At 54.5% G+C, this 25958-nt stretch overlaps 2 protein-coding genes across 2 annotated transcripts; one reads left to right on the top strand and one right to left on the bottom strand.

The window, feature by feature from the left end:
• Positions 1 to 9161: 9161 nt before the first annotated feature.
• ZMAT2 (zinc finger matrin-type 2) lies at positions 9162 to 19657 on the bottom strand. The gene is made up of 6 exons (XM_054287894.1): positions 19565 to 19657; positions 15565 to 15658; positions 14983 to 15106; positions 13887 to 13960; positions 12047 to 12192; positions 9162 to 10570 (listed from the first exon to the last, which is right to left on the bottom strand). The coding sequence occupies exons 1-6, from the start codon at positions 19580 to 19582 to the stop codon at positions 10427 to 10429; spliced, it is 600 nt and encodes a 199-aa protein (XP_054143869.1). The 5' UTR covers positions 19583 to 19657; the 3' UTR covers positions 9162 to 10426.
• A 44-nt stretch (positions 19658 to 19701) lies between these two features.
• On the top strand, positions 19702 to 25948 carry LOC128944548 (histidine--tRNA ligase, cytoplasmic-like). The gene is made up of 12 exons (XM_054287851.1): positions 19702 to 19899; positions 19988 to 20107; positions 20425 to 20520; positions 21281 to 21406; positions 21550 to 21657; positions 22096 to 22194; positions 22508 to 22601; positions 23529 to 23656; positions 23739 to 23981; positions 24687 to 24803; positions 25100 to 25246; positions 25454 to 25948. The coding sequence occupies exons 1-12, from the start codon at positions 19702 to 19704 to the stop codon at positions 25508 to 25510; spliced, it is 1533 nt and encodes a 510-aa protein (XP_054143826.1). The 3' UTR covers positions 25511 to 25948.
• Positions 25949 to 25958: the final 10 nt, after the last annotated feature.

Here is a 25958-nt window from a genome sequence, read left to right as displayed (position 1 = left end):
GGCCCCGCGGCGGTCCCGGGAACGAGGAGTCGCACCCGCGCCGCCGCCCTCGCCTTCCATTGCCTCTCCCACTTTCAAAGAGTTCAGGGCTCCCGGGGGCGGCGGAGGAGGGCCTTGCCCGGAGCTGCGGGGCCGAACCGCGGCCATCGGCAGCGGCTTAACCCTTTCTTTGCTGGCCCCCGCAAGGGGCTGCAATCCGGGTCCCGGGGCCACAGCAAAACCTGTTTACCGGAGCTAGACGCACCTGAGGAGAGGACCACCTTCTCTCCTAACGGGGAGATCCAGCAAGACCGATCGCTGCCCGGGGCACCGGTATTACCCCGCAGATGCTGCGTTCGGACCCGCGGTAGATTAAGAGGAGCCCAGATCGCGGCTGCTGCCAAATCCCCCGGCCGCGTCCCCCGCCGTGCCGGTCCTAACCTTTACCAGATGGTTAAGCCCCTCCAGACTTGATTACATTTCCCTGCACACCGTTTTCCTTGTAATGCGGAGTTTTTAATTACAGGAGCAGGGGGATTACAGCCCTGGATAAAGCTGAGCCCATCAGCGCGGAGGCACAGAGGACCCCCCCCCCTTCTTTCCCTGCCTCCTTCCCACCCCCGACACCCCGCTTGCCCGCAGCCCCGCGTCCCAAATCCCGCTCCCCCGCCGGGCACCCCAGTGTCAGCCCCCTCGGGCTCTCGGCACACGATCCTGCCCAGATACCCCCGGATCTGCCTCCCCGCACCCCAGCGCTGCCCCCACCGCGGGCACAAACTTTGCGCCCCCCGCGGAAGGCGAGGGGGAGGCGGGAGCGGAGCGAGCCGCGGGTGCCCCGCCGGCCCCCGAAGCGCGACAGACGGCGGCCCCTGCGCCCCCCTTCCCCTGCCCGCCTCGGTACCGCTCACGGTCCCTCCGCCGGCCGATCCGTTCTCCCCCCAGACCCGGCTCCAGCCGCCGCCGAGCCCGGGCAGCTCCGTGAGTCGCCTCCCACCGCCGCCGTCCCCGGGGGCGCTCGGTAACGGGACGGGGCGGCCGCGGCCCCCGCCCCGCGGCTGCTCAGGGTGCGGATAATCCCGTAACGATCCAGTTAAAGGCTCGAAGGGGCTCGGAGCCGCTTTAGCCGGGCACTGATATTTCACCGCCTTTGTCTCTGCTCACCGGTCCCCGTTGGGAAGGGAACGGCCGGCCCCATCCGCTCCCCCCACCTTGCTCCCCACGGGGACCCGAGTGGGACGCAGGATCCAGAGCCGACCGGGAGACCGGAGGAGGCAGGAGGCGGCGGAGCTGGTGGGGTTTGTCGGGCTGGGAAAAGGATTTGGTCCCTGGGAGCGCAGCGAGACCCACGCGGGACGTGCCGCGCTCGTGGGGTCGCCGGTCGGGGAGGAGGGCAGGCGGGGCGGGCAGGGGGAAGGAGCGGAGCGCCTGGAGCACGCGTGGGCTCGGGCCGCTCGCGGGTGGAATCCGGACGGCTCCCGGTGAGTGAAGCCCAGCCCGCATCGGCAGCGCCGGTCACTGCCAGCCTGTCCCCCGCGCCATCTCCCACGCCAAGACCATCCCTGGCGGCGTCGTTGTCACCCCCGCCCCGATCCGTTTCTTTCTAATCCCCCTCCAATCCCCGATTTGCGCCCCCCCTGCCCGCCCCCCTCTCTCCGTCCATCACCGCCCAGCCCTCCCGGGGCTGAGATGCCGGAGGTGGGATGGTGGGATGGAGCGGGTGTTGCTCCTCCGGGAGCCCCCTCGGGTGCTGCTCGGGCCAGAGGGGGATTGAGGGTGGGGGCGAGATGGGACACAGAAATTTTCGGGGGTCTTATTTCATTCCCTCCAGTCCTTCCCCCGTCTCCGACCAAACGCATTCTGCAAAATCATTGGAGCGGCTCCGGTCCTATTGTTTGATTTAGAGTAAAATATTCACCACCACCTCCTGCTCCCCCAGGTGCACCGGCAGGATCCGAGCCCCCCCGGCTCCCTGCCCGATCCTTCCCGCCCTTCTCCAGCTCTGCTTGGTAAGGCTCCCCCCACCCTGCACATCTTCATCTCTGCTTCCCTGTGGGGGGAGAAACGTGTCATGTCCCCCCTTGCTTCCCTCCCCTAAGGGACATCACAGGACAGTCCCATCCTGTTCCTTTTCCTCATCTCCCCAGACCTTGCAGTCTCTTCTAGCTCCCCTCCCAGACCCCACGATTCCAGGGGACCAAGGTCAAACGGGGTGGGGGGCTGGGAGGGGTTAGGGAGAACAGAGTTGTTCCAAGGATCCCTTTCCTGAAGGAAATGGCTCGGGCTGGGGGGGCTGCAGAGGGATGAGGAATCCAACAAAGATCATTTTTGGGGGGAACATAGCAGATAAGGGTGAGCAGCAGGATGGGGGGCATGGAATGGGGACAGCGCACCACTAACACCCCACTTCATACCCTACAGATTTTAAGGCCCCTCTTGTGGTGCAGAATAGTGTTCAGCTGCCAGCCCTGATCTCCGGGGGTAGGGAATCAGGATGCAGCTAGGAGCCTGTTTTTGGAAAATGCTGGAAGCTGCAGGGGGGTCTGTCTCTCTGAGATGCCTTGGCACAGGCGGGCGGGTGGCCAGCTGCCTCAGGTCAGCTCTGACGAGCCTTGGCACGGCCAGCCGGGGAGATCAGGGTGGGATGTGGGATGCAGCAGGAGACGCCGCAGGTTGAGCTGCCTTGGAAAAGTCACGCAGAGAGCAAAGGACTGGACGGGGGGGGAACAACACTCAGCTGCCTGTGGGCACCAAACCTTGCCCAGCCACCACTGCCACTCGGTTTTCCTGCCTGCTGCGTTGCGGGGCAGCAGAAGGGGCTGCAAGAAGCGCTGTCCCTGCCAGAGCACAGTGCTCCTCCCCCAGCTGCCCAGGGCGGCCTCTGCCCAGCCGTGCATGCGGCTGCTCCCCCTCGCTCCGAGGTTTGTGGTGCCCAAGAGGACAAACACAGCGGGAAGGGGGGGTCTCCTGGTGGGAATGAGAGCAGCCTGGCCCTGCAGCTGGGAAGTCACTCCGGGGTTGCTTCTGTAGGGTCAGGCGCTGAGGATTCAGTCTGGGAAGCCACAATGCTCTCTGCAGCAGGATGCCCTAAGCAGAGCTCCTTCCACTTCAAAACTTTGGTTCCCTGCCTTCCCTTGGGAGGAAAATCCACGTTCTGAAGGGGATGGTGGCTGTCTTGGCATGTTTATCAGGGCTGGTGGGCACTCTGCCTGCCCTTGTGTGCTGGGATGCAAGACATGACACATGCCCATCTCCTCTCAGAAGTGCACAGGAGCAGGGTGAGAAAGAAGGGGCATGAGCTGGAGAAAGGAAATTCTCATTAAGGAAAAAATCTTCACCATGAAGGCATCACAGGGACCAGACTGGGGTGGGGATTGTCATCCTGGAGATCCTCCTGAGCTGCCAAATCTAGCTCTGAGTAGGGATGCCTCAAAAACCACTGTGAACCTGGTTTTGAGGGATGCCTCAAAAACCAGATGTCCCAAAACCACTGTGAACCTGGAAAGTCCCAGTCACTGAGCAGAGGTCACCAAAGCAAGGGAAAGAGCTGCCCAGAGAGCCCAGGCTTGCAGAGCACAGGTCTCAGATTGTCAGGAGCCACTTCTCACAGGCCCCATGCCCAGGGGTGGATGGAGCAATGAAGGATGCCAGAACACTATTTCCACTGGAAGTCCTTGTCCTTAGGCTTTGCTCTGCAAGGTGCTGGAGTTGCTTACCACCCTCCTCTTCCTCTGCAGTGGTGCAGGAAGAACTTTTGCACCAGACATGATGTGTTCATAGAGCTCCAGAGGGTTTTTATGTGAGGAGATGTCACTGAGGTGACCAACTCAAGGCTTACTACTGGTAGAAGGCACTTGACTCTCCTGGCCCACACAGACACACAAAGGGAAAACTCCCCCGGCCCCTTTGCCAGGGACAGATGGAAATGGAAACAGACTCAGCTCCTAGCAGATCCTCCATTGCTGTCATCTCCTTTTGAGCATTTCCAGGATATGGGGCCCAGTCCTGCTCAGCCTCTGAGGGAGCAGTTCTGACTCCCTGGAGGACACAGACTTCAGTGGCAGGTCAGGAAGCCAAGTTTCCCCCCCTGCTCTGGAGGTGGGGGAAATTTCTTGCAAACCCAAGATGCCAAAGGAGCTGCTCTCATGGCTGGTATCTTGTTCCACTTGAAGTATCAGACTTGGGACCCAAAGGAAAAGAAGGGGGTTGTGTCCCCATTATCCTGAGGGCTGGGACTATGCTGTGGGCATCCTCTTAGAGGGTCTCCCTAAAATGTCCTGAGGGAATGTCTCCTTTCTGCTGGGAAGGAAGAAGGAACAGTGAGCAGGAAAGAAAGGTGGGCAGCAGTGTGATGAGTGCCTGGGGGAAGAGCAGCTTTGTGAGAGAGGAGGTGACACCTCTCCTCTGTCAGGCACCAGGGTGACTGGTGTTGGAATATTATGCACAATTCTTGTGCCTAAAGTTCTGAAAGGTTAAAAAACTGATTTAAGGCTTGGAACAATACCTTACAGGGAGAAGTGTAAGTGAAACTGCCTGAATTCTATGGAGAAAGAAACCAGAGGAGAAATGATGGTAGGGCCAGGGAGGTGTTACCAGGAGGAAATGCTTTGGACAGTTAGAAGGAATGCAGAACCATGGCTTCAGTCTGACAGCTTCATGTACTGAGCAGTGAGACAGGACCAAGCTGTCAGGACTTTTGATGGTGTCTATGTCTTTTGGTGTCCACAGATCCACGTGAAACAAAAGATTCCCAAGTTCCCCAGTGTATCATGCTAAAATGGGAAGACTGGGCCTGGGAAGAGTGGTTCTGATTGATCTCTCCTCCTCCAGCAGAGAAACCACTGCAGCTCTTTCACTCATGCTGGAACTCGCACCCCAGTGAGGAGGCCAAGGGGCAGAAGTCAGAGTGGATGTTTCCTCTCCCCACAGACACCTTGCATCAACATCCAAACAAAAACTGCGTGCCTGCAGTTCACATTGAAGTCCCACATCCCTGGGATAGGTTGGTGGTTTCAGAAGGGAAAGGCATGAAAAGGCATGTTCTTCTTTCTCCCCATTTCTAAAATTTCATTCTTCCAGTCCTGGACAGATATGGGGATGTTTCCTGCTTCCCTGTCCCTTCTTGCACTTCATTTCTCTGTCTCCATTCCCAGATAGGGACCACCTCTACTCTCCCACTCTCCCCTAGCCCATGCCAGGGACTTTGCCTCCCTGAGACACACCCCACCATCCCCATCTTCTCCAGGGAGCTTTGCAGATCCTCCCGTCCTCCCTTTTCTCCCCCACCAGCCCTACTTCTTTCCTCTCTGTCTGAGAGATCAGTCATCGAGGGTGTCAACGCACACGCACCCGACTCCCCCGGGAGGATGGGGAGCTGCGAGCTGGGGGTGGTGTTCTGCTGCAAGAAGGCAAAGCTGCCATCAGCAGCTGCTTTGATCTGGAGACAATTACAGACGAGTGTAGGACCCTGCTCCACTCAGCCAATAAATAATGGAATTTCTGTGTTGACACAGACAGATTTCCCCCAAACTGTCAGAGAAGGGGAGACGGAGTGAGTGAACAGGAGCCCGAGAGGCTGGAGGGAAGGGGAGAGAAGCAGGAAGGGGAAGGAATGAAGCGGGCCTGTGGGAAAACAGGGAGAAGGGAAAATAAAAAGAAGTTTGGGAAGGCAACACTGATGGGGGGAGCTGGGCAGGGAGGAGAAGAAGCCTAAGGAACACATATTTGTAGAGGGGAAGGAAAATCAAGACAGGAACTGTGGGTGGAAACGGAGGGGGGGGAAGTGCTGCATACGCAGCTGGAAGCAGAGGGAAAAAAAATCTGAAGGTGGAAAAGAAAGAGAAGGAGGAACAAAGGCATGGCAGTGTCCCCGGGGCTCCCTGGCTGCCTGGCAGATCACACGCTCCCCGAGCAGGGACCATATTCCTGCACAGAGCCGCCCTGACCCCCCCGGGGCGCTCAGCCGGCATGGGAGGCACGCATGAGTTGGTGAAATGGTGCCACTGGTGTGCAGCCAACAGCAGAAATTTGCTCTGAGATCACAAGTCCCTGAAAAACCTCCTGCGGATGGCCTGTCCCCATGCTCCCCCTGCTCCTCCCCATCTCCCTCTCCCTGCTCCCTCTGCAGCCTGGAGCTGTTTGTTCTCTGGCTGGTGATGGTTTTGTACTTCACTCACGACAAAGCAAAACCTCCCTTATGCTCAGGAGCCCCACACCGAGCCCAGCAGACACCATCCATCCAGCAACCCTCCAACCTGGGTGCAGCAACAGACCTGACAGGGATGGGGGGCACTGGGGTTGTCTCCTTCCTCCCCCTTTTGGAACTCTCCAGAGCCCTGCTTGTTCCCTCTTGGCCCCATCTGGGGCCTGAGCTGGCTCAGCCCCAGAAATTTTGTGTGTGGAGTATGGCCCAACTTGCCAAGGTCTCCAGGCCAAGCACCACTTCACTGTGGGTGTCCCTGGCTCCTAGCTTGATCGTTTTTGCAAAAGCTGGCATTCAAGCTTCCCACCCAAGCTCCAGATGCGAAGCAAATAGCTCCCAGCTCAGGGATTCTCCCCTCTGTAAATCTTCATTTTGCCCTATCTGTGCCTCCCACCCCTTTCTCAACCAATGCCCAGAGAAGCTCTGTCCTGTGGCCCCTCCATCCCTGGAAGTGTTCAAGGCCAGGCTGGATGGGGCTTGGAGCAACCTGGGACAGTTGAAGGTGTCCCTGCCCATGGCAGGGGGTTGGAACTGGCTGATCTTCAAGGTTCCCTTCCAACCCAACCCATTCCAGGATCCTGTGATTCCTGTTCTCTTTTGCAGCAACCCCAGCTCTAATCAGGGGCTGAACCTTTGCCCTGGCACAGATCAGCTTCTCCCCTGGGGACACAAGGAAGGCAGGACAGGATGCAGATTGGGCCAAGCCCTGACTGATCCAGGTGGCTCTCAGCACACAGCTCTGCACAGAGCTGGGAGGGGGCAGGAATGCTGCCTCTGGAGTTGTGTGGGATGGTGCCACAGCACTGATGGGACTGATGGCAGCGTGGGACACCCAGGAGCCTGCACAGAGCAGCACCACTGCACCAGGTCAAAGCCAGGCAGGAGGGAGGGTTTCCAGGGATATTGCCTATGGATGTTGTTTAGCTTTAACACTGGCAAATGGCAGCAATGCCTGCCTAACTGGGGCAGCAGTAGCTTGTGGCCTGAGCAGTGGGAGGACTGGAGCTCCTGCCAAGCGCTTAAATCTTCCAGGATGTAAAACTGGTGTAAATTGCTGAAAAAACAGGTCTTTCTGCTAATAAAGTCACAGGGAATGATTCAGCTAGCCCAGACAGGGTAACACGCAGGGCCAGGCTGGGACCCGTTCTCCAGAATCACTTCAGGTCTCTGGTCCCGTTCATCTTACTGGGATGGTGGGAATGCTGCTGCTGCTCCTCTAGTCCCAAGCAGGATATGTAGAGAGCGAGGGGAAGGTGGTTTGGCAGGACAGGGCAGGGTTGAGAAGCCTCCCAGGGTGCCCAGGAAGGAAAGAAAGAAGAGCAGCTGGATATTTGTGCTCAGCCCCTCCATGAGGCCTCAGCCCTTCATCCCAGGATGAGGCCAGGGAAGACGTCAGGGAGAGGGGAAGTGGAGGTGGTAAGAGAGATTTATGTTTTTTCTGGGGTCTGCTGTGATGCCTGAGAACTTCTCCAAACACTGCCATCAATAGTTAGTGGGATGGAGACGAGGGAGGCTCAAGCTGAGCACAGTGCCCAGCCTTCCTCCAGGTCTTCCATGCCACAGGTCACCAGGAAGCTGCACATCTGCCCAGGCACTGGGAACAAGCACAAAGCTGGCTCCAAGACCTCAAAGCACTTTCACATTAGGAACAGGCAGGACACCCCAGCCTGGATGAGCAAACCATGCAAAACATCTCTCCTTACTCCACCAGATCCCAGTTTTAACTTGTGGAAGAGCTAATGAGAACCAGTAAGGACAGAGCACCCCAGCCTTGTTCACTGGTAAGGAGAAGAAGAGGAGCTGCAGAGCTGGGTCTTCTCTCAAAGTAAAGCCCCAAGTCCTGACCCATCAGCACCTTAAATTCAACATGGAGATGACAAATGCTAACAAGGAGTCGTTGAGAACCACTGCTCCAGACTGGGGGCTGAGAGCCAGGAGGTAACACCTCACCAAGCAGTGGTGGGAGCAAAGAGTTAACATGGCTGGTACAGGGAATGTTATCTGTCTCTTCTCTAAATATTATTTCCTCCCATGAAACCAGCTTTTCATCCTTGGCTAGAGGCAGCTCCCGCTGCTGGGAATCCAGCAGGAGCTTGTATCTGCTGCTGCACACACCACTGCTCCCAGCAAGCTGCCGAGACAAAGAGCTGCGCTCCCCCGGCGCCAGCAGCCCCAGCACGGGGAGCTGGGGCTGGGCTTTGGCCCCCAGGGTGCAGGTGGCCTCGGGAAGGGCTTGGGGATGACAGGCTTTACACCAAAGAGGAATCTCGTTATTGAAAGCGCTGCGCTGTGGAGGGATTTCCTCCCTGTCTTGCAGGGACAGGCAGGGCCCAGTGGCAGGAGGCTGTGCAAACCTCACCACCAGCCCAGGAGGGTTTCTGTGGGGCTGCCCATTTCACATCTTGCCCCTTGGGTGGGCCAGGATGGACAAGACCAGGATACACCGTGGGAAAACCAAGACAGCAGTCACTGGCTCCAAGGTCACAAGCTGGAAAACGTGGGGGATGTGGGGCAGCCTCTGCCCCCTTTCTCAGCAGCATCAACTGAACAGCTGCATTGAGGGGCTGGGTGTCTGCGAAGCTGGTGGCTGGAATAAAATGGCTGCTGCTAAATCTTCTCTGAAACATCCTAAACTTTTAATGTGCATGAAAGCACGGCAGCATCCCTTTCGCACCCCGGAGGGCACAAAGGCGCGAGCGTCTCCGCTCTCCCATTCAGCCGGAGCCACGTGCTGCAGCCTGAACAGCGCCAGGAACGTGGCTGGAATGAAAGTCGCCCTCCCAGCCCGTGTGCTCAGAGAGCCAAAGTCAAAGGATTGCCAAGTTAAAAGGGTCAAACCTCCAAGGACAGCTGTATCTGACTGGCTATATATCATTTCAATAGCATCTTCAACGGGGATTATAATCTGAATTGAAGCGGAAAGACCTTAGGCAATGAAGCTGTCAGCAGGCTAAGATTAAGGAATTAAAACAGCAGCACAACATTACAGGATTTGTTCTAGATGTATTAGAAAGAGCAGGCTAAACACTGCAGCCTTCCCCAGGCTGGAAATTTCATACGAGCACGGAGAAGGGCAAGCGCAAGGATTTCATCAATATACATAAAAAGAGAGAGGAGAGCGAGACAGAGCTACCAAAACCCAGCCATGCAAAATATAAATCCTAACTGCAGACGGAAATGAGTCACACAAGGTTTGACTGAGGTAAATAAAAGCAGAAATGAAGTGGATTTAGGGGAAGGTACAGGTGAAAAGACACTGACAGCCAGCAGACAGGAAAAAAATGGCCCTTAATATACTGAGGCTGGTAAAATCTGGAACACAGCCCAGCCTGTCTTGGATTGCCTGATGGGAATGAAGGTCCCCAGCCCTGAACTCCCTTCCCCTTCCATATTCTTACACCCAGCTCCAGAATTACTTAAAAAATACAAGAATGATGGCAGTGGTCTGCCTAGGGCAGCTGGGAGCTGAGCCAGGAGAGGAAGGGACACACCTCACCTCTGCCACCACTGGGTCCCCAGAAGGCCACCCCAGCTCTGTGCTCTTCAAAGTTCTCAAAATAAAGAAGGCATCAAAACCCCACCAAAGGGCCCATTAAAACATTCAATTTATTTCTGGCAAATTGTACACACCTTTCTTTCATTGGCTTTATCCTAGACCAGTCATGGGGAGGAATTTCTCCCCTTCCTTAAAGATACTGAAATTATGGGCTAAAACACAAAAAGAGGGAAGTCTCCCTTGCAGAAAAAAACACACAGAAAAGTTTCAGCAACCCAGACTCCATGCAGCCACCAGCTCTGCTCAGCACAAGCCATAAAGATGCACCTCTCACACTGCTTGCTGTGGCACATTTCCTTCATTATGAGCATAAAAGCAAGTGAATCCCTCCCAGCATCTCAAACATAGCTTGGGTGACAAGTAGGGCCTGGTTGACAACTAGATTAATCCTGAACCAGGCCACCTGTGCAGAATGTGCACTTTATTGACAAAAAATGTACCCAACAGAGCACTTCCCTGCACACACACGGCCACAGAGCAGCCAGATCTAGGACACAGAAGGAGAAGGGAAGCTAATGAGAGGCAGAGCTTGATCTGCAGCACAGGTAGAGTATGGAATTGCTTTTCAACTCTTCCAGCCAACTTCTATTGGGAGATTTACATACAAGTCCTCAATCAAGTCTTTGAAGAGTTATCCAGAGTTTCCTGGGTAAAAACAAGCTGTTTAGAGAAAGAGCAGAGTCCAGAGCTGTTCAGTGGCTCTTTTTGGTTGAGCCAAAACCAGAGAAACCCATCACAGCTGCCATTTCATCATCCTCTTCAAAGGTCAAATCTTCCTCTGCCCGCCTCTTCTTCTCTCTCTGCTTCTCCTTCTTGTAGGCTTTGGCCTTCTCCTCCTGCAGCAAGGGACACAACAGCAAAACAATTTGCACCTCCTGAGCTGAAGAAGTTTTGAGACACCAGGTACTGCACAATTACCACAAATCCTGCCCACAGCAGCCAAGCTGTTCCTGAGGAAATAAACAGCAGAAATCTTGGCCTGCAGTCCTCAAGGAGGAAGTTCACCAGTGAATCCAACCCACCCCATTTCCCAGGCCAAGAGCAGAGACACACACACACAAACAGACAAAATGAAGCATCATCAAACTCTCTCTTCTGAGCAAACATCCCAGGTTTAGCCTGGAATGAAGGCTGGGACAAGGAGCTGGTTTGAAAGCAGGAGGCCATTCCCTTGTCCAATGCTTGGTGGCAGTGACTGTGATGCCTGCTGGCTCCCAGCCTGGCACAGTGACAGCTGCTCACTGGAACAGAGGCTGGAGCTCTGAGAGGCTTTCAGGGGGGTTTTGGCATCAAAGAGTTTGAGCTGCTCTAATCAAAGTGTTTTGCTGTGTGAGGATCATGAGCCCTGGAACAGAGCCAGAGGTTTGTACTGGGTGACACCAAAGCATGGCTTCAGCTCCCAACTTAGCAACTGCTCCCAACACTCTCATCACTGCCCTCTGTGCTCCTGAACACAGCCATGCCCTGGAGAAAGCTACATCAGGAGCTGCTGCTGATTTCCTTCTTGCCATCCATTGACTGGCAGAAGCTTTTCCACCCACAGCACCCCCTTTGCTGCTGGGGCAGCTCCCTCCTATCCTCTACACAGATAGGGCTGAGCAGCACCACAGCCTGCCTGAGAGCAGAGCACAGGGCTGCTCTGAGCACCCCAAAGAGCTCCCCTGTGCTGAAACAAAGCTCAGGGCTTGGGCAGGGAGACTCAAACAGGCAGTGATTTGTAACCTTTGGTTGTGTGGCTGATAATAGAGGAGAAGCACGTATAGAAGCTTCTCAGCTGTCAGAACTTTGTTGGGTCTTCAAACAATTGATTTTCATGGTTACTAAAATCTAAGTGCCAGTTTGAGAGGCATCTGCTGTCTTTTACCACCTCCTCACACATCTTGCACCACAGCACACCATCCACAAAGCCCTTCTACACTCGGGGAGGCCACACAGAAGCAAGTGCCCTGTGGAAGGGGATTCCAGCAATCCTAAGAGCTGTGGAAGATAATGGATGAAAATGCAGATCTGCTACCAGACCACACAAGTTCCAACACAACTAGTGGGGGACAAAAAATGGACTTGTGCTGTCCTGAGTGGAAATCTGAAGCATCAAGAGTTATTCTCACACATAAAGAGGAGAAAGGGGATTCTAGGGACAGCAATACAAACTTTTTAAAAGCAGAAAAACAAACTCCACTCATAGGAGCAGATGAGAAGCCCAAGCTACCAAGAACAATGCTTATGAAGGACAAGGGTAGGAACCAGGGTTGATTTCCTCCCCAAACTTGTTTCTGGGGAGCTTTGCTTCCTCAGCTGCTGCCCAGACTCACCTCCTCACGGAGTTCCTTCATCCTCTCCTCAAAGTCATAATCCTTCTGCTTCTCCTCCATCTTCTTCTTGTTCACCTCAAAGCGTTTCTTCACCTGGTCCAGCGTGGAGCGCTCCACCCGCATGGACATGCCCAGATTCCTCTGGTCTGGAGAACACGAGTGGAATCAGCAGTGATCAGCAGAAATCTCCATCCCTGATCCCGATTTAAACAGCCCAGCCCCACCTTCCTGCCTGTCACTCCCCTCAGAGCACCTTCCAGGGTCAGATTAAGGATTTCTTAGGTTAGAGAGTGGGCTTTAGGGCCATACCATAACCCACAACAATCCAAATACTACTTTGTAACAAGAACACAGACTATTCTTTAAAGGTTCCTTATTTGGATGCTCCCTGTCATTTGCTCTGATGCCTCAGGAAATTTAATCTTGGACCAGTGGAATAAAAAAGGGTTGGAGTGTTGAAAAAGGAGCTAGAATAAAACTGACAGGCTGGCATTTCTCAGCTGTGGGCGATGCTAAACAAGACATGAGTGGCACTCAGAGATCCTGATTACACAGGACATTCCCAGCTAAAGCAGAGAATATAAAGTCAGGCCTGATTCAGTGGCTCCTCAGAGCAGATTCACAGTTTTTCACTTGTGGGTAAGCCTGTGCTGACAGGGCTACCCCCAGAAATGCCTCCAACCCACATTGCTGAGTGGATCCAAACACCCTGTTCCCTCCAGCAGCCCTGCACAGGTTTGTCCCAGAGATGCAGCAGCACCTGGAAGCATAAACTACACACCAGGAAATAGTAAAAGGGCTGCCAAGAACAAGCAGGCCTGAGCCAGATTTACTAACAGGTTTAAAAGTTCCCAGACATACTCATACACTAAGGTACTGTGCAACCAACCACTTTCTAATCCCAGCTCAGCCCTACAACTCATGCCCAGCCACACAGCCATGGCAGGATTTTTGATTCCAGATTCTCTCCTATGAACTTCTTGCTCAACTCCCAACATGTCAAACAAGGCACATCAGCACCTTCCTCCCATGCACATAAAAGCACAGGTTTTTAAAACACTGTGTTTTCTTTTCTGAGCTACAGAAAAGCACTCCTCAGGTTTCTACTGAACCTCCTGCTCTCAAACAGCCCCATGTGCAGGTCTGGAGCACACACATCTCTGCCTTTTTGTAAACAGGTGATTTTCTGACTTCCACAAGGAGCCAAAAATACCTTCATGAGCAGGAATAACATGCAAAGTGTGTCAGTTCTGTTCTACTGCTCCTTTACTTTCTCTACATTCCCCCCTCTCTGAACATGCCAGGAAGAAGCAATATCCACAGTCAGATACAGGAATCAGCCAGTTCTGAGTTTGTACTCAACTTCTAGAGAAGTTTCTGATCCAAAAATAAGCCAGTCTCAGACCTTTTACTTATCTAAGTACTTCTTTACAGTTTGAGTGCTGTAAAAAGATTCTCTCCAGATTTACAGAGGAGACATCATGATTTGGGGGGTGCACTAAATGACCTCTGAGGGTCCCTTGCAACCCAAACTATTCTAGAATTTTCTGACCCTGGGTTTCTCACAGCACTGACAGGAAGGACAGGGAAAATATGTTCACAGAGTACACCAATCACTGTTTCTGCTGGGCTTATTCCATGAAAATGGCCCAGCACCCTGGAAGGTGTCAGGAGATCAGGGCAGCATCTCCACAGCTCTCATGATGAACTCCTACATGCTGATCTCCTAAGCTCCCTGATCCATGGATAAGTGTTCAGCCCTCAGACATGGGTGATGCACAAAACGAACAGTCCCTCCAACTCAACCAACCCTCCCATGAGGCAGAGAAATGCTCCTCACGTTTTTTGCCATTGATGTGATCCAAGAAGTTGATGGAATCCTTCACCACACAGTCACATACATTACAGTAATACCTGTCAGAAGACACAGAAGAATGAACCCTAAAGCATGACACAAAGCTAAACCCACAGAAGAGACAATCTGCATGTCACTGGGGACACAGGACACTTCTCCAAGACAAGAGGACCCCAGTGAGGAGCAAGGGCAATGGACAGGCTGCCATGGAGGTACCAACCCTCATACCAACACCTCTCTGACATGATATACACAAATTCTGAGCTGCTCTGCAAGACACCAGGCACAGCATCTTCCCCTTCCAGTCACACCCCGCTGGGTGGGATGGTCTCTGTGACACAGACTGCCCTCCCTCAAGGCAGGGCTGGCCAGCAGCCCAGGTTTCTATTCCACAGCCCTCTCACCTGGCTGCAGGGTAAGTGCAGCCATCCTTACCACTCACAGTGCAACTCCCAGATGAGCACAGCTGTGCCTTCTGCCCATCCTAAGAGCTGCTGCAAAAGTCAGGGGCTGAACTGCCACCCCTGGGTGCTGGTCAGGGCTGCACATCTCCCTGGCACTGCTGCCCAGGGAGACACTAACAGCTTCACTCCTGAGGGGACACAAACTCAACACATTCTTTTCATGCTTTTGATGGCTTAGGGTGAGCTCAGAATCCTTTCAGACCTTGGTGGAACACAAATCACACAAACAGTGGCCAAACACCATTCCTAAGAACAGCTACCTGGATGTTTCTCCCATTCCCAGTGCACAGATACCCAAATCAGCAGCAGTCCTGGTCTCAGTGCAAGCAGGCCTGGTTAAAGACACCCAAGCAGGCAGCAGAGATCTGCCTCTGCTGGTCCTACAGGTGGGCAACACTGATACCAAGGAATAATGTCCAAAGGGGCCCAGCCTGCTGGGTCTGTTCCATGTTACCCCAGGAGACACAGTTTAGGTGTAGAAAAATGCAGCCCCACCATCCCAGGCTCCAAACACAGAAGGACAGCAGCTCCTGGTGCCCTCTGAGGGGTCCCTGCTGTGTCACAGCTTCCCAGTCTAACCAGCATGACTCTGAGACCTCAATAAGACCACAACCTACCCTCCCATCTCTGACTGAGGAGTAGTTTTGGTGATGACAATGGTTTTCCCCAGCTTGGATTCCAGGTCCACTTTGTAGTCACGGTGCCGTAGGAGTTCCCTTTTGACAGGCTGAGCTGGTTTGCCTAAAACATAAACAAAAAGTCAAGCTTGACATGCTGGATTTCACATTCCCCTTGGTGCAGCGGGGCCTGCTGGCTATCTGGGACTACCTGATCCACGCAGAAAATGCACCTTTGTTTTTAAATCAGTACAGGATATAATTTCCTCCTCATTGTTTCCTGGCTCCTATTAGAACCAGGAGCTGAAGTATCTCCAGCTCTGATTTGAGTTGCATTCTGAGATCTTGTTTCCAGCAAATGACTGGAAACAAGAAGAGTCCTCCTTCCCCAAAGAAGAGTCAGCCCCTGGAAAGGTTCTCAGGAATTTCTTTTGTCAAAAAAACCCATACTCAGTGGCAAATAAAGGAGAAAGGGAAGGAGCAAGCCAGCTCTTTCCCTTTGGGATTCATCTTGTCACTGCTCTGTCCCTCCCAAATTCCCAGGGTTTGGGAGGCTCAGTGCCAGCCCAGCACACTGCTCACCATCTTTCTTCTCCCTCTCCTCCGTGAGCCGCTTCTCCGCAAGTTTCTCGTACTCATCCTTGTCCCACTTCCTGCGGAAGTCCAGGTTCTTGGTCTGGGAGGGAAACAGAGTTCATTACCATTTATTCCACAGCCTGATCACCTCTGAGGGGGCAAAGAGGGGGAATCACATGGCCTGTGAGGCCAGTGCAGAAAATTAGGAGAATTATATTATATCCCCCTGTCCTCTGTTTTCCATCCAGGAGTTATGGATGTGGTTTAAGATAATCACCCTCAGCATGCCTCTAGCTACTACTAGAATAATTTCAGAGCACTAAAAGAAGAAATGAGTTGATCTTAACAGCTCCTGAGATGATCATCCAGGCTTTTGCCTTGAAAATCAGACTCAAATGGAATTGAAACTGATGGATCTCAGACCTGGGAAGTGCCCCCTGACAAACACAGCAGCAGATTACACCTCCTTCTTCCAGAAGCCAAAAGAATCCAAGCTGCAATGTCAGACAAGGAAGCTGCAAAACACAGGCTGAGCTAGCGAGTTTGATTACCCTGCAGGAGCAGGGAAGGCTGTGCCTGTCTGCTCTCAGCAGTGTCTACGTGGTGCAGGCATCAAAGCGCAGAGCTTGCCACGAAATCACAGGCACCAGGGTGGGATTCCCAAGTGAGCACATGGACAAGCAAAGAACAAGCTCTGAAACCCTGTCAAGGCAGGGCTTGGAGGTACCAGGGAAACACCTGTACAAAATCCACAGGTTTTGCTGTCCTGCTCCTGCAGCTTCACACAGGAAAGGGCAGAAACATCTCCAAGGCATGCTGGCCCTCTGGGAGCTCCACAGAACTATCTGGCAGTGACAGGGTACTTGAATAGAATCCTGGAATGGATTGGGTTGAAGGGACCCTAAAGATCATCTTGTTCTACAGGCAGGGACACCTTCCACTATCCCAGGTTCCTCCAAGCCCCATCCAACCTGGCCTTGAGCACTTTCAGGGATGGGGCAGTCACAGCTCTGGGCAGTCACAGCTTCTGTGGGCAACCTGTGCCAGGGCCTCATCACCCACAGAGGGAAGAATTTATTCCCAGTATTAAATCTAACCCCGTTCTCTGGCAGTGGGAAGCCATTCCCCCTTGTCCTGCCACTCCATGCTCTTGTTCCAAGTCCTCCTCCAGCTCTCTTGGAGCCCCTTTAGGCACTGGAGGGGGTTCCAAGGTCTCCCTGGACAGAGATTGGTGTTCAGTCTTCCCCAGGCTGAACAGCCCCAGCTTTCTGTCTCCAGAGCAGAGGGGCAGCAGCCCCTGGAGCAGATCCATGGCCTCCTCTGGGCTCACTCCCACAGGTCCATGTCTCTCCTATGCTGGGGCACAGGAGCTGTACACAGCATGTGCGTGAAGCCAGGCTGAATTCAGGTGAGGCTGGCATTGAAGAAAACAAAGACTATTTTTTGGGTGAATTTCACTCAGTCCCCAATGCTGAGGGCAGAAGTGATTGGGGAATTCCTATTCCACTCACATCCCAAGCTCTTCCCAGCATTTGCCCCATCTGCAGCTCAGGCCCCCACACCTGGGATCAGTCACGGTTTCACTCAGCCAGCTCCTGAATTTCCTGAGCTGATAACCCCCCTTTGGATAGAGCTGCATTCCCTCAGCATGGCAGGGAGAGCCTCTCAGTTTCACATTAAAGAAAGGACAAGATGTATTTAAAAACACCTCCGGGGGAGAAGGACCCCCCTCACCCCACACCCCATCGCCTTCTCCGCTCAGCCAAATCAAGAATCCAATCACAATCCAAAGGACACAAATCCCATTTGGAGCTACAGCAGCAGCACAGCCATTTAAAGTTCTCTCCTCTGGCAATCCTTCAAATGGAACGAACAACTACTGATAGGGATGAAAATGCCTTGGGGAGGCGTAGAAAAATTCTCATTTATTCCCAGAGCTTCTTAAGCACTTTAAGGATGTCGTAACAGGTTTTATTAACCACCCTGAGCAAAAGAAAAGAAAATATCACTGAGTGTAAATTAACGTTTGGGGGTATTTTCCAGACTCTCCTGCATGCCAGGCATTATCACAAATCGTAGCTGGTGGGAGCCTGCAGAGGGGGAGGTTTATTAGCTGCTTCTCCCTCCTGTTGCAATAAAAGGAAAATGGTCTTTTGCAGCTCTTTTACCAATCTGCCTCATCCAGGCGTGGGGAAAGGAATTAAACTAAACTGCGTGACAAGATCTTGGTTGGACAGTATTTGAAGGGATGTTTCTGAATTGCTCTGCTGCAAGCCCCCAAAATCTTTACCTCAGAGCTGTTTTAGATAACAGAGAATACTTCTCAAATTAATAACAATGATTAATAACCAGAAGTGCCCCACAGCCTCCTGCTCCCTCTGGAGATGGACACCAATGGTGTGCCCAGCATCAGCACCAAAGCCTGTCAAACAACACAGGAGTCTCAGGCCAGGCTCAATCCAACAGGAATTCTCAGCTGGCAGCTGACAATAAGCCACAGCCCCCACCCTCCCTCACAGGCAGGCATCCTGCTCCTGACCTCCCCCACTCCATGGAATTGATCCTGGAATGGTTTGGATTGGAAGGAACCTTGAAGACCAGCCAGTCCCACCCCCCTGCCATGGGCAGGGACAGCTTCCACTATCCCAGGCTGCTCCAAGGTCCATCCAGCCTGGCCTTGGGCACTGCCAGGGAGGCGGCAGCCACAGCTGCTCTGGGTCTCACTTCTCAGTAAGTGGCTTCAAGGAAGGAAAGACTGGTCAAACCCCCTCAAAACCACAGCCCCTGTGCTGCTGACAGCTTTGGGATGGCACTGGAGGTGTCCCAACACCTGCAGCACCTACCTTACCCATCCCATCTTAACACTCACAGAATCATTTAGGTTGAATAAACCTTCCAAATCATCAAATCCAAGCAGTGACAGATCCACAGCTTGTCACCCAGTCCAGAGCACTGAGTGACACATCCAGGAACAACTCCAGGAATGGTGACTCCACCACCTCCCTGGACAGCTCCTCCCAGTGCTGGACAGCCCTTTCTGGGGAAAAAACTCCTCCTAATTTCCAACCTAAACCTCCCCTACTGCAACTTCTGAGGCTGTTTCCTCTCATCCTGTCACTGGTTGTCTGGGAGCAGAGCCCAACCCACACCTGGCTGCACCCTCCTGTCAGGGAATTGCAGAGATGTTTCTCCATCAGGACAGGGAAAAAGCGACCCAGGGAGGTGCGGGGAGGTGAGGTGAGGTGAGGGGAGGGGAGGGAAGGTTAGGTTCCGGGAAGGGAAGATTCCGGGAAGGTTCCGGGAAGGTTCCGGGAAGGGAAGGTTCCGGGAAGGGAAGGTTCCGAGAAGAGAAGGGAAGGGAGGGGAAGGGAAGGGAAGGGGCCACCTGCACGAGCCATCGCCCAGCCCCTGGATATGGGTGGGGGTCCCTGCCAGGGGGCTGGAGGTGGGTGGGCACCTCCATCCCGGAGGCTGAGGCAGCTCCATCTCCTCATGCTCCGCGGCTGGGACAGGCGGAGCTCCGGCCCTAGGACGGGAGGATCACAGAACCACTGCGATTGGAAAAGTGCTCTGAGATCATCGAGTCCAACCTCTAAGAACATCGACCCAACACCACCGTGTGAACCGGACCAGGGCACCGAGTTCCCCGTTCTGCCGTGTCCCAAACGCCTCCAGGGACGGCGACTCCGCGACTTCACCGTGGGCGGGATCGCGCTGGGGCCGCCCCAATCCCAGCCCCGAAGGTATCAGGAGAACCCCAACCTCCCACCGCCCACACACAGAGCTGCAGAGAGCAGGGATGAGCCCCCTCCCACCTCACACACACCCGCCCACCGCGGCAGCCCCGGCCCCGCCACATCCCTCATCCCGCGGCCTGGCACCGGCCCCGCCCGGAGCACAGCGCGGCGGGGCCCTGCCAAGCCCGGTATGAGCAGCGGGGGCGGCCGAGCGGCCACACTCGGCGGGCAGCCCCCACTGTGAGGGCAGCCCCGGCGGCAGCACCTACCCCGCTGCCGGACGCCATGGCGAGCCGAGGGCACAGCACCGGGAACTGTCGCGCGGCGCCGTAAAGCGCGGCCGCCCGCGCAGTCACGTGTCCCGCCGCTGTCACGTGCGGGCGCTCCCGGTGTCCCGGTGCCGGCCATGCTGCGCCTCGGCCCCTTCGCCGCCGCCGTCCGCTGCCTGCCGGCACGGCCCCACCTCAGGCCGCTGTGCCTCGCTGGGAACCGCGGCAGCTTCGCCCGGTCCTGGCTGCCGGCCGGTGACCGCGGAGCCCTGTCCCGGCAGGTGCGGGCGGCGGCGGCGGGCGGCGAGCGGCTGCCGGTGCTGAAGACACCCAAGGTAAAGGCGGGGAGCGGGGGTGGCGCCGGTGGGTACCGGCTGTTCCCCCGCGCCCTTGCCGCTGACGGCCGCTCTGTATCCCGGGCAGGGCACCCGTGACCACGCACCGGCGCAGGCGGCGCTCCGTGAGCGGCTCCTGAGCGCCGTGGTGTCCTGCTTCAAGCGGCACGGGGCGGCCGCCATCGACACCCCCGTGCTGGAGCTGCGGGTGAGGCGCAGCGGGAGCTCTCCTCGCCCTCGGTGTGGGGAACGGACCCGCCCCGGGGGCTGTGGGACCAGGGAGCGCCCCCGGGGCTCCGGGACGGGTTTGGGAGCTCCCTCCGTGCAGGGCATGGACAGGCAGGGAGGGACGCTGGGCATTCACCCTTGGTGATTTTTGGGGGGACGGGGAGGTGGGCTCAGGTCCGAGGGGGCTGGAGGGGTCTGTGTGTAATGCCCGGTTCGTGGGGACCGAGCTCTGTGCCCCACCTCGGGGACCCTTCAGCCCAGAGCCACCCGGTCACCAGCCCCTGTGTCCCTCCCCAGGAGACGCTGGTGGGGAAATATGGAGAGGGAGCGAAGCTCATCTACGAGCTGAAGGACCAGGGAGGGGAGCTGCTGGCCCTGCGCTACGACCTCACTGTATCCTGTGCTCCCGAGGGGATGGTGGCACCCCGAGGGGATGGTGGCACCCTGAGAGGATGGTGGCACACCAAGGTAGTGCCCACCGCTGCCTTGGAGGATCGCTCTTACCCTGGCCTGCCTGCAGGTCCCTTTGGGGTGATGGCAGCTCCCTTGGCCATCCCAGCTGGTCTGGCTGTCATTGTCATGACTCCACACCATCTCCCAGCCTGGCCCACAGCAAAGTCCCTTCCTGCTGTGGACATGCACCACTGTACTGGTTTTATCTCCATCTCTGCTGTGCCACCTGCAGGTGTTCATCCCAGACCTTCTCAACCACCACATCTCAACAAAATCTCTTTCCTTCGATGTCCATATAGCTGTGCCATGCATTGAATTCCCTCTGATCTCACTGTGAGAGGATGGAATGATGAGAGGGTGTCCTTGGGTATGTGACATTGTCACACAGTGGGTCTGGAGGAGGAAATTAAGCTGTCCCAGCATTGAAGGAGCGCTGGTGGTTCACTGTACTCATCCTCAGCCTGGGGGATGATCTCCCCAGAGGTCATAGAGTTATAGAATATCACAAGTTGGAAGGGATCTGTAAGAATTATCCAAGTCCAGCTCATTACCCTGCAGAGGACACCCCAAGAATCTCACCATGATTGTGAAAAAAATTGGGAAGCGGCTGGCAAAGGGAAGGGGCGATGGGAGGCTTTGGGGTTCAGCTTCTACAGCTCTGGGGATGTCCATGTTCCCATCCTTAACTCCTCGGGCCCAGGTGCCCTTTGCTCGCTACCTGGCCATGAACAAGATCACCAAGATGAAGCGCTACCACGTGGCCAAGGTGTACAGGAGGGACAACCCGGCCACCACGCGCGGCCGCTACCGCGAGTTCTACCAGTGCGTGAGTGTTGTGGTGCCACTGCTGCCACCAAGGCCACAGGGCCAGCAGGGTTTTGCCACTCCAGCTGCTGCAGAGCAGCAGGGTGTGCCTGGCTAAGGCCCCCTGCCTCTGCCAGGAGCTCCCATCACTTCTTCTGCCCCCAGGACTTTGACATTGCCGGGCAGTTTGACCCCATGATTCCCGACGCCGAGTGCCTGAAGATCGTGCACGAGATCCTCAGTGACCTGCAGCTCGGGGACTTTGTCATCAAGGTGAGACTGGGTGGGTTCTCTATGCCATGCTGGGAAGCAGTGGTCATTGTTCTGTGCTTTTACACAGTGGCACCTGCTCCCACTCTAAGGCCTCACCCATAAGTTCATCCCATGTCTCTGCCTCCTCATGGTGTATATACAAAGGTTGGACCTCAGCATGGACATGCCTTAAGCTGGGAATACCAGGAGCTCTCTTGAGGCTGCAGTCAGTAGAGTTCTTTCCAGGACTAACCACAGTCTGCAGAATTCCAGTAGCTGACTAGATCCATATAGTCACAGGGTGGTTTTCATACTTCTACACCTTCTCTTCCCATGGAATTTGGGTGCTGGAGGAAAGGCATGAGGAAATGCCAACAGCTGCAGCTTCCCACACACTAGGAAAGAAAGAAGTTACATCAGAGGGTGTCCCCAAGGTAAGCATGCCTCTCCCTCCCCCAGGTCAACGACCGTAGGATTTTGAATGGTGTGTTTGATGTCTGCGGTGTTCCAGAGAGCCAGTTCATCCCTGCCTGCTGCACCATCGACAAGCTGGACAAGGTCAGCACTGGGCTCATGGGGAGACACTTCTGGTCTTGGGATGGATGTCTTAGGCTGGGCAGTGTTGTGGCTGTTCTTGTTGAGAAGAGTTTCACAGCAGCTGAGGTGGGGTCCGTAAAGGATTTGAGGAGTTCTTGGGCCTGGTTAAGAATAAAGCCTGGTGATTTGTTAAAAATTCCTGTGAGAGAGAGAAAGGGCGTGGTTAGTGAGATTGCTGGCTGTTGTTCCACACAAGTTGTGCCCATGTGGGCTGATGGAGGCAGTGGGTGAGGAGAACATCCTGCAGCAATTGGTGCCATTCTCTGCCCTACAGATACCATGGGAAGAAGTGAGGAGTGAGATGGTGGCAGAGAAGGGGCTCTCTCCCGAGGCTGCCGATCGCATCGGGGAGTATGTCCAGCTCCACGGTGAGTGAGCACCACAGGGTGCTGCCCTTGGCCCTGTTCAGGGCTGGGGATGGAAGGTGCAGGGCACTGTGACAGTGGTCACAAGGGTTCTTGGATGAGGGAAGAGACGAGAATGTTGATTCTATGTTCAGAAGGCTTGATTTATTATTTTATGATATATATATTACATTATAACTATACTAAAAAGAAAGAGGAGGAAAGGTGTTACAGGGCTTGCAAGGGTCTTCAGGGTGAAGAGAGACGAGAAGGTTGACTTCATGTTCAGAAGGCTTGATTTATTATTTTATGATATATATATTACATTATAACTATACTAAAAAGAATAGAGAGGAAAGTTCTCAGAAGCTAGCTAAGCTAAGAATAGAAAAAGAATAACAAAAGTTCTGTGTCCAGGAAGAAAGCAAGACCAAGCTCTGTCGTGAGTGGTCAGTAAATCCAAACATTCGCCCAAGACCAATCACACATCCACCTGTTGCATTCCACAGCAGCAGATAACCATTGTTTACATTTTGTTGCTGAAGCCACAGCTTTTCAGAAGGGGGAAAAATCCTAAAGAAAGGATTTTTCACAAAAGATGTCTGTGACAGAAAGGTTTCTTCAGAAGGCTAGCTAAGAATAGAATAGAAAAGAATGATAACAAAGGCAGCTGGCTTGGACAGAGAGCGAGAGCCAGCTCTGTCGTGACTGGTCACCAAATCTAAACATCCACAGGAGACCCAATCATGGATCCACCTGTTGCATTCCACAGCAGCAGATAACCATTGTTTACATTTTGTTTCTGAGGCCTCAGTTCCTCAGAAAGGAAAAAATCTCAAGAAAAGATTTTCACAAAAAGATGTCTGCGACATGGCACAGCCCTGGCAGGCCAAGGCCACCATGCCCGGTGCTGCTGCCCTGGCACAGCTGAGGCACGGCTGCTCCCCACAGGTGGGCTGGACCTGATCGAGCAGCTTCTCCAGGACCCAAAGCTGTCCCAGAACAAGGTGGCCAAGGAAGGGCTGGGGGACATGAAGCTGCTGTTTGAGTACCTGACCCTGTTTGGCATCACGGGGAAGGTGAGGAGCTGTGGGGCAGGAGGGGGAGCTGCCCCGCCGGGCCCCGAGCGGGCGGTGACGGGGCCGCCCTTGTGCCCCGCAGATCTCCTTCGACCTGAGCCTGGCGCGGGGCCTGGACTATTACACGGGGGTGATCTTTGAGGCCGTGCTGCTGCAGCAGGACCACGAGCACCTGGAGGAGCCGCTCAGCGTGGGCAGCGTGGCCGGAGGCGGCCGCTATGACGGGCTGGTGGGCATGTTTGATGCCAAGGGCCGCAAGGTGCCCTGCGTGGGGGTCAGCATCGGCATCGAGCGCATCTTCTCCATCCTGGAGCAGAGACTGGAGGTGAGTGGTGCAGGCAGTGCATTGAGGAAGGCTCTAGGAAGCAATAATTGTTTATTGAAGAAGCCTCTAGGAAGATTGTTATTCTCCAGCTCCACAGTGCTCAAGGGAAAATTATTTTGGGGTGGCACTTCCCATGCCTAAATATTGATGCACAAAAGACAGAATCCTTTTATGCAGCACATCAGGATGCAGGTGTAGGCAGCTGAGGGCTTTCCTTAGGAGATGTTAAGGAAATGTTAGAGACATTCTTGAGCTCTGGGCCTGCCTCTGAGCTTTGTGCCCCAGTCACTATATTGTGTCTTGCCACTGAAGTTTTCTGTCCTGGGGATTCTGAAGCAATGAATTTGGTAACAGCTGTGAACTCACTCTAATAAACCCCAGGAATGCATCTATAGAGATTCATCATTTGATTCCAAGCCTGCGATTCCTTGCAAGTGAAGCTTAGGCAACGTGTTTGTACCTGAAGAATCAAAGGAGACACTGGGAAGCTGTCCTGGTCCCACCCAGGAGGCTGGCCAGGGTCCCCAAGGAAGAGCAGCACACAATTAAGCAGTGTGACACAATGCAGAATCTCTGGGGGGCTCATTAAAGGTTCTCAGGTTGTCACTGACTGAGTTAAGGTCTGGAGATAGATGAGGTGAGGTGTTGTGAGCTGCAGATTCCCACAGAGACACTCCCATCAATGTCCCATGTCTGTCCCTTCAGGCTTCTGGGGAGAAACTTCGAACAACTGAGACCCAGGTGCTGGTGGCTACACCCCAGAAACACCTCCTGGCTGCCAGAATGAAGCTCATCTCCGAGCTGTGGGATGCAGGGATCAAGGTAAAGGAATGACTTAGGCTTGGCAGTGTCACAGGTGAGGGAGAGAGAGCCTGAAGGGAGCTCTAGCACACCAAGACCAACTCCATTAGTTGTCTGTCTCCAAGATCTGGGCCTGTCTGAGTCATTCAGGTTGAAAAAGACCTCTAAGATCACCAAGTCCAACCTTTAGATCTAGGCAGGCAGAGAACAGCCCAGAGCAGTAAAGTGGTTGCTGCAGGGTTTGGTTTTGGTGCTTTACTGCAGTATCCATCAGAGCAAAGTTGGGTTAGTGCTTCACCCTTCCCATTCCCTCCTAGGCAGAGATGCTGTACAAGAAGGATCCTAAATTGCTGAAGCAGCTGCAGTACTGTGAGGACACAGGGATCCCCCTTGCTGCCATTGTGGGAGAGCAGGAGCTGGCAGATGGAGTTGTCAAGCTACGAGATGTTGCAACAAGAAAGGAGGTGAGAATGCTCTTTTACACCAGGTTTTAAAGTACTTCCAGACTCTGGAGATCACTGGAGAGCTCTGGGTTTTCCCTCAGTGTTCCTTTGGGAGGCCATAGCACAGATCTATTGGGTGACTCCAGAAAACCAGTCACAAACTGCATTGGTATCCTCACTAAGTCCTTAAAAGGGCTCTTCTCTACTGCTGCTCTGTTTGCTTTGTAGGTTGATATCCCCAGAGAAAAGCTTATTGATGAGATCAGGAGAAGGCTGGAGCCCTGAGGACGTCTCTGGCTGGAGCTGCTTGGCAGAACTGCACGGCTGGAACCCTGCAGCACCCTCAGCCCCTCCCTGCCAGCCCAGTCTGGGGACATCCCCTGGCCTAAGGCTCATTGCCTCGGCTCAGGCAGTGAGAACTGAGGAGTACGACGGTTTTAACAGCTATGGACGGTGCAGTCACCAGGTTAACTTGCTGGTTAGCTGCTCTGAAGGTCAAGTTTGTGGGTTCCTAATCCTGCAGTCCCTGTACGGCCATTTCTGTCACTGGAGGTGGTGGTGGCACTGATGGATGCAGTGAAGCTCTAGCAGGATCAGGTGGAAATCGAGATTTGGGAGGGGGATTCCGTGGTGTGTTGGGGACCTGCCAGCTCAGGGAGGGGGCAGTGGAAGGGACCCCCGCCCTGTTCGGGCAGCGGGGCCGGTCCCGACCCGCGGCCGATCCCAGCCCGCA

This window comes from Melozone crissalis, unplaced genomic scaffold (genome assembly GCF_028551555.1).
Source record: "Melozone crissalis strain CALT ecotype California unplaced genomic scaffold, PUWL_Pcris_2 ptg000061l_1, whole genome shotgun sequence".
Classification (NCBI taxonomy): Eukaryota; Metazoa; Chordata; class Aves; order Passeriformes; family Passerellidae; genus Melozone; species Melozone crissalis.
The sequence above is the reverse complement of the archived record's forward strand: the minus strand, read 5'-3'. Positions and strand labels throughout refer to the sequence as shown.

What these genes read in the sequence shown, in the direction of transcription:
- ZMAT2 (XM_054287894.1), bottom strand. An exon ending in GGAGAGGGAGAAGAAAGATG is followed by an intron (nt 15,107 to 15,564) that starts GTGAGCAGTGTG and finishes TTTATGTTTTAG; the next exon opens with GCAAACCAGCTCAGCCTGTC. An exon ending in CCTCAGTCAGAGATGGGAGG is followed by an intron (nt 13,961 to 14,982) that starts GTAGGTTGTGGT and finishes GTCTTCTGACAG; the next exon opens with GTATTACTGTAATGTATGTG.
- LOC128944548 (XM_054287851.1), top strand. Translation starts at nt 19,702, where the DNA reads ATGCTGCGCCTCGGCCCCTTCGCCGCCGCCGTCCGCTGCCTGCCGGCA. An exon ending in CCCTGCGCTACGACCTCACT is followed by an intron (nt 20,521 to 21,280) that starts GTATCCTGTGCT and finishes CCTCGGGCCCAG; the next exon opens with GTGCCCTTTGCTCGCTACCT. An exon ending in ACCGCGAGTTCTACCAGTGC is followed by an intron (nt 21,407 to 21,549) that starts GTGAGTGTTGTG and finishes TTCTGCCCCCAG; the next exon opens with GACTTTGACATTGCCGGGCA.